Source organism: Poecilia reticulata, unplaced genomic scaffold, assembly GCF_000633615.1.
Source record: "Poecilia reticulata strain Guanapo unplaced genomic scaffold, Guppy_female_1.0+MT scaffold_619, whole genome shotgun sequence".
NCBI classification, from domain to species: domain Eukaryota; kingdom Metazoa; phylum Chordata; class Actinopteri; order Cyprinodontiformes; family Poeciliidae; genus Poecilia; species Poecilia reticulata.
Window position 1 is genome coordinate 3,878 of NW_007615370.1, and position 7,061 is coordinate 10,938.

The 7,061-nt window shown below is 38.7% G+C and overlaps 1 protein-coding gene across 1 annotated transcript; it reads right to left on the reverse strand.

Moving 5' to 3' along the window:
• Positions 1 to 1,659: 1,659 nt before the first annotated feature.
• Positions 1,660 to 4,711, reverse strand: LOC103461114 (potassium channel subfamily K member 2-like; the record flags this gene model as incomplete). Its single annotated transcript, XM_008403446.2, has 2 exons — positions 4,363 to 4,711; positions 1,660 to 1,973 (listed from the first exon to the last, which is right to left on the reverse strand). Coding segments are annotated over exons 1-2 (315 nt in total), but the record flags the coding sequence as incomplete, so codon positions are not given.
• Positions 4,712 to 7,061: the final 2,350 nt, after the last annotated feature.

The window sequence follows — 7,061 nt, forward strand, 5'->3', positions numbered from 1 at the left end:
ATTCTCGAGCAATCTTGGTTGAGTGTATTTAAGAATCATCACAGGATTACTGGTAAGGGAAAAAAATCTTCATTATGACAAAGGTTTGAATAATTTTTTTTTTTTTGCACCTGATCTTTACAGCATATAGTGTTACAGTATATCATTTCAGTTAGGGCTTCAAATTGGCTCATGTTTTCATTTTCTTTAGATAAAAGGTAAATAAACTTGGCATTTGAGATGATGTATTCAAACTGAAAGAATCACTGAAGAAAATATCATTTCATGCTTGAACATCTCTTTAAAATAAGAGAGTGGGTTACAGTGGCATCTTCTTGTATCTTGATTTAAGGCAGAAAACAGTAAATTTCCAAGCTTTGGTTGTTGAAAGATATTTTTCATGGATAAAAAAACTAAATGTAATCACACTGGTTCAAGGAACTTGCACTCTATTCTCGATTTCTGCCACCTTGTGGTCTAAACTCACTGGCGACTTTGTTAGGCACACCTGTTCAGTTGATTTGAACACAAACTGCATTTTAATCTACAAATTATATGTTGCAACTCAGTGTCTGTAAAACTTTTTTGAGACAGAAAATGAAAGCAGTTCAGTTCCTACGTTCAAATGCTGCAGTTCTTATGATAGCAGATTATGAGTTCACCCAGATAGCTGCTAGGTGAAGCAAAACATCTCAGACTAAACTCTAAAAAGATTCAAAAAGTCAAAACATCTGTTTTGTAACTGATTTTAAAACTCTGGACAACAAACATATACAAACGCAGCTGAGAAATTGTTTTGTCACATTGCCATTGTACGTCTATGCATCTTGACAGGGCATAGCTACCAAAATGCTCACTATAAGTTAGCTCATGTGACATTTCGCTATCAAGGAGCCTGTGCAGTGTTTTCCCTAACCAAGGTGGACACCCGCCAACAGGACTGCACTTCAAACTTCATGTTTTTAATCCAGAAGGTGTTTTTTTTTTTATTATTATTATTTTGACTATTCATCCAGCATTCAGATTGGTGAGTTAAGGCATGTGAAGAAACATGCATATCATATAGAATGCGACGACTGTGATGATGATAGAAATACTTTATTTTTTTGTCCTACGACATTCTGATTGTATCTGCATATGAATTTGTAAGTCTTCATGAACCAATTGCGGCACTTGATCACAATGCAAATCGTGCGCTCAAGTGCTTTTTACCGATTCTGTCATTGACTAAAATTTATATCAATTGTAAAAAATATTAACAGCAGAATCTGATCGATTAGATTCACATTCATCATGCCCAACCACTATTTAAATTACCACAACAAACTGCAGGAAACATTTATCACGTTACTCCACAAAGTATTTAAAATAAGCAAAATTCTGTAAGCAGAAAACAAACCGCATTCAAATGCAAACAGTGAGAAACAACCAAACAACCTTCTTTGAGGTTTATTTTAGCATACAAGGTAATTCATTCCACGACCGACCTCCAGCTGTGGTAATTGTTGTTTTTGTGGCAAAGCAAAATATATACTGCATGTGCTCTGATATTACTTCGTATAGGCGGTGTTTCAATAAATCATTCACCTTTTTTACAACAGTTGGCTATGGAAAACACAAAACACGGGAATGAACCTGTAAAACTCATTTTGTCAGCAGAAAAGAAGATATTACACCTGCCTTCACAAGATCCTCCAGCTCCGTTGAATTGATGCAGCTGTGCATGGCCAAGAACTTGAGTTTCTCCTCCAGAATGGCCGATTTCAGCTGGCTTTCGTAAGGCCGCTCCAGAGCTTGGAACACCGTCGCCCCGATGATGAGGTACAGGACCACCAGGAAGAAAATGGCCGACACAGTTTTCCACCTCATGACTGTGGTCCGGGTGTCGCACTCATCCTCGGGAGTGTTCAGCACCACTGGTTTTGCGGAGAACGACAGGCGAGGCTTGGAGTTGTGGACGGCAGCCTTTGGGTCAAGGAGGTCAGGTGCGGCCACTGGAAGGATGGGGATGATCGTTATCTGAGGTGTTCCACACTAAAAGAGCTAAACAATTGTACATGTTTCTGTTAAAAAGAGCTTAGCTAACACATTATGTGGTGTTTTTTTTCTCTGTTACTTAAAACATTTGACTTTGTACCAGAAGCTAATTAAATCATTTTGTTGGTTTATTGCCACTGCAGGCCAATTGTTTGAAATTTTAATATTAAAACTTCACCAGTAAGAAGATAACTGATTGTTTCGCTGTTTTTATTTCATTGTACTTGTTTGATTTACTCTCTCTTACTATTTTTATTCCTTCATTCCTTCAATAGATTTCGACAGAGAGCTAATGCTTCAAGTAACTCCTGTTTTCTCTTAGTCAAGGACTTTACACCTCTTTAACAATATTTTCATTGTTTTTCTCCAACTTTCTCAGGGCAACAGAAAAAAAAAAGTCTTTTTATGGAGAAGTTTATGTGCAGCACAGCCAGCTAGTACAGCGATGCAAAAAACACGAGGCTCTGTAGACAGGTTGTATAAAATAGTAACTATGCTGCGTTTTTCACTATAATTTCTTTCACCTTCTACCCACAAACATTTTTACCATGTTTCTTTAGAGGAATTTTTTTTTTTCTGTTAAGAAAGTATTTTTTTTTTTATGTGAAGAATAAAACTTCTGCTGTTTTTTAATGAAAAACATGGAGATTTAATAGAGGATAATGAAGAGAATATTTTTTTCAATGTAATTTTTGTTCATTTTTAAGAATGCACATGGAGTGTGAGAAGCTGCTCGGCATCTACAAGCTTTTTCTTTAACCAACAAGAACTGCATTAACTCTCAGCCTTGCACAGCCATACACTAATTATTTTATTATTAACTCAAGCTCCACATGTCTGAATGTCTTACTAATAAATACATAATTAAAGCTTTCACCAGTGCACCCAGGTGAAGTCATCGGTCCCCATTAGTTGTCGATTATTATTCAAGCTTCTGTCTCAATAACCCAACTATTGGTTTTGAAATATTTTACAAATAAAAATCTCTAAATTTGGTTTGGTTGAAGCTTGGATGAAGTTTGTTTTTGAACATCAGTCTTTGAAAGAGGACTGAACTTTGACTGTGCTTCTCTAACACAGTTGAGCCTTTCCCACTCCAGCCCCTTCTCCTACCAGACTCTACAATGTACTCTTCCAGGTTTGCCCTGTGTTTAGCTCCTTTCCAATTCTTCCTGATCAGCATCCCTGTATTTGGGATTCTACTGTGCTAAACAGTTCCAGGTCTCATTTGGCAAACTGGGGTTGCTGTTTGGTCATTTTAAACCAGATCCAACAAAACTCCTGCATGGAGTTCCCCAAGGCTCCATATAGGAGAACGTTTATTGAGCATCGACCTGGTTCCTTTGGCTCAGATCTTTGGAGTAGTACAACATTGTTTAACATATCTATCCTCCTGACAAACAATATTATATTTCTATCCCCACTTGATCATAGTTCACTACAGTTACTGTGTCCAAAACATAATCTCCAGCTCAATGCAGAAGAGTTGGCAAGTGGCAATTACTTCCTTGACTTATCCAGTGTGTGTGCTGTGTGTTTTTGCATTCTTTCACCAGAGCCTGGTGCAGTACTGTCGTTGGTTTTCAGGCAATTCTTGTAAGTTTTCAGCGGGCAGACTTTGTGAAACGTGAGATTTCTACAGATAGCCGACTGTAACTCTTTACTGAGCTATTTATGAGGCGTCCATTTTTATGGTTGTACCGTTAGAATTACTGGATCTGCACCTCTTGTTCAGCTCCCAGTGAACTGTAGCAATAAGCAGCCTCACATCTACATGCTTTTGTTTTCTTGTCTAAAAATCAAACACACAGACTCTAATCTTTGTGGAATAAACTCACACTGTCTGACATTAGGCTATTATATTTTAATGCTCCATATACAGCACTTTCTCTGCATGGCTACACTCTTTTTTTTTTTAGTATTTTTGTGCTTGGAGCATGAGCTACAGCAGAAAAATAAAATTTAAATCATTAAATATTTAACGATATTTGTCACAATGATGTTTCTCAAACGTTTGCTACCCTTAGGTGATTACATAACACCCCCAAGAGGTCGTGCTGGCCATTTTTTAAAGGAAACTGCTTCTACAGAGTAGTACTCACTTCATATCCCTTAAGCTTAAGCATCCTTATTTTATAAGTTATATACCTAAAGTAAGCACTGTCGTCACGATTCAGATGGTTTAAAAAAAACAACAACATAGTTTTTATGGAACAATGTTTGACAATAAATCTGCTCAGAAAACAGAAATAAAAGACACAAAAACGACATCAATTATCTGTTAACATTCATAATAATTCATGCAGACAATTTATAATCACCTTGATGTCAACGTAGGCTACTTACTTCTCTACCATCTCGTCTCTGTCGGTTTCCTAGAAGGCGTTATTTTTCCAGGAAAGCGCAGCACCGCTCTCTGTCTAAAGTCTGCCTTTGCCTCCCGTGTCCGCTGTCCACATGGCTTCGGAGTGCTGACCTGCTCCCTGCTTCACAATCTCCGGAGAAAATACATCCAGCGCATCACGTCTGTCGGCGCAAACGCGAGTTAAGACTGAGCGTAAAGGGAACTGGGAGCGGGGAGAGGCTAACTATCCACGGTGCACGTCCAGGTGTTTGGAGGAAGCGCGGCTTGTTGTCGGAGTGAGAGGAAACACTTTTAAGAGTAAGACAACGACGGATGCGCTGCAGTGCGCTGGGAAAGAGAGGGAGAGAGAGAGAGAGAGAGAGAGAGAGAGAGAGAGAGAGAGAGAGAGAGAGAGAGAGAGAGAGGCGCTGTAACATTCTATGGAAAATTTCTAAAGCTCACCATTCAGAGCGCAACGAATGATCATGATTATTATCATGAAAGTTTGCAAAAATATTCATACCCCTTAAGCCTTTTCACATTTTGTCTCACTGAAAACTTCACTCTCGGCTGTTGTGATTTTAAGCAAAAATAAATAATGAAAAAACATAACTGTGAAGTAGAAGGAAATTATACATGGCTTCATGTTAATTGTACACTGAAGGAAAACAGAGCGGCTGCTTCTTAAAGAGACAGAGGTCATAGATGTCATGACTTACATGGTGACTTTATAGCACCATGATAGTTCCAGCTGTTCAACATACTTATATATGCCTGAAAATACCTAATACCACCCCTTTAAACACACCCACAGCATCGTGTTGTGGGCAAAGTTCATGATTCAACACTGAGGAACAGACTGGGGTCTGTCTCTAATATGCCCAAAACCAATGTGACATTTCTTAAGAGTCTTCAAGATTTTCTTCTGTGGACTAATCTAACACATCTGAAACCTTTCAGAAGGTGCATCTGGAGTAAAACTAAAATAGCGAACATCACACTGCACACTGACAACGGCCACAATACAGACTGCAGAATGAAACAGCTGGCAATTTGGAATCATCATTTTACTCAAAAGCACCTTGTAAAGAGGTCTGACATTTTCCTCCTGAGGTCTGCCCGCCCTTGTTGCTTTATTTTCCCCTCTCAAGGACAGTTTTCTGCTGTTTAAAGCGGAAAGCGCAGTGCCATGATGTCCTTGTTGGACCAGTAATTTAAACAGGTGCTGCCCCCGTCACACAGAGAAGTTGAACCTGCAGGCGACAACCAGCTTATCAGTGGGAGGAAGCAGACCCCAGGGCACGGCACTACATGCTCCAAAGCACAGGTTTGGCGCATTAATTAAATCCATCCGAATTAGTGAGACAGTCGGGGCTGTTTGTGATGTGACTTTTCATTTGGCGTGGCACGAAGGTGTGTTCTCTCTGAAAAAAAAACAGAGAACACACGGGGGCTGACGAGGATTTTAATTGGGTTAAAGTCTGTTTTGCCCTTGAAGATGTTCAGATAAGGCAGAGAAACAGTAGGATAGGGTGTGTGTTAGTGTTGAAGTGCCTACTGTATTGATCAGTATTGACTGCTCATTTACATAATGTACTTGTGGTAATTGAATGGTAGGACTCCAGAGCTGAGCTTCTCTGCTACATACATTTATTTATCATGCAAAATCTTCTGAGGTACAATGTTGTGACTTTCATGTTTGTTTTTCCCCGTTTTAGTCAGATTATATGCCTTAAACTTTTTAAGTTCATGCAAAACTATCTACAGGTTTGTGTTCAATACGTGTGAACATTCTGTTCGTGATAACAAAAGAATTAAGAACATTATTATTATGCAGGATTGTAATTCTAACAGCAAGTCTTCTGGGGTTCAGCATTTTTCTTTTTTTAAATCTAACAATGTTTTAAGCTGACGTTTCTTGCAGTTGGATAGAAATGGTTTATAGCAACACAACAGAAATTCTCTTCGTTGAATTTGCTGTTGTGTGTGTTTTTTTTTTTTTTTTGTGATGTCAAATTATATCTCTTCAGGCGAGCTCAAGTAAACAGCCGTTTTTCACCCAATATGAACCTTAAGCTCAGCCAAATAGTTTTAATAAAGTATTCTGAGGGGAAGATTTGCTCCAGATGTTGTCGTATTTATTTCACACTGAAGGAGTTGGATGTCTCAGTAAATATCACCCAAATCTATTCCTCTGGCTGCTCACAGACAAGTCCAAGCCCTGTACCATGAAATCCGTCCTGCTCCAGTATTGATTTTTACAGCCACATCCTAATTTGTTTCCTCTGGTGGATGAAGTCTTCAGCTGTATAAATGTCTTCTTTCTCACAGACATTTCGCTTGAAATTTTCTCTGGTCTCACCTCACCTCTTTCAAACCCAGTGTCGACGTCAGATGTGAAGTCACACAGAGAATGCGTAACTTCTCTCTCTCTCTTTTTCTGTTTTGCTTTCTGTGCAGTAGTGTTGATGGGCTTTAATAGAACGTATTAATTACATGGATAGCTCAGTGTTATAATCACTTTCACAGTTTACCCAAACTGATCAAAGGAGCCTTGCTTCCCGATTCCAAATTTTTTGCTTTAATTAGAACTAATTGAAGTAGTTTGAAGTTGATTTTTTGGTAACACTTTATTTGAAGGGGGGTGAATAAGACTGACATGACACTGTCATAAACATGACATAACACCTGTCATGAACAT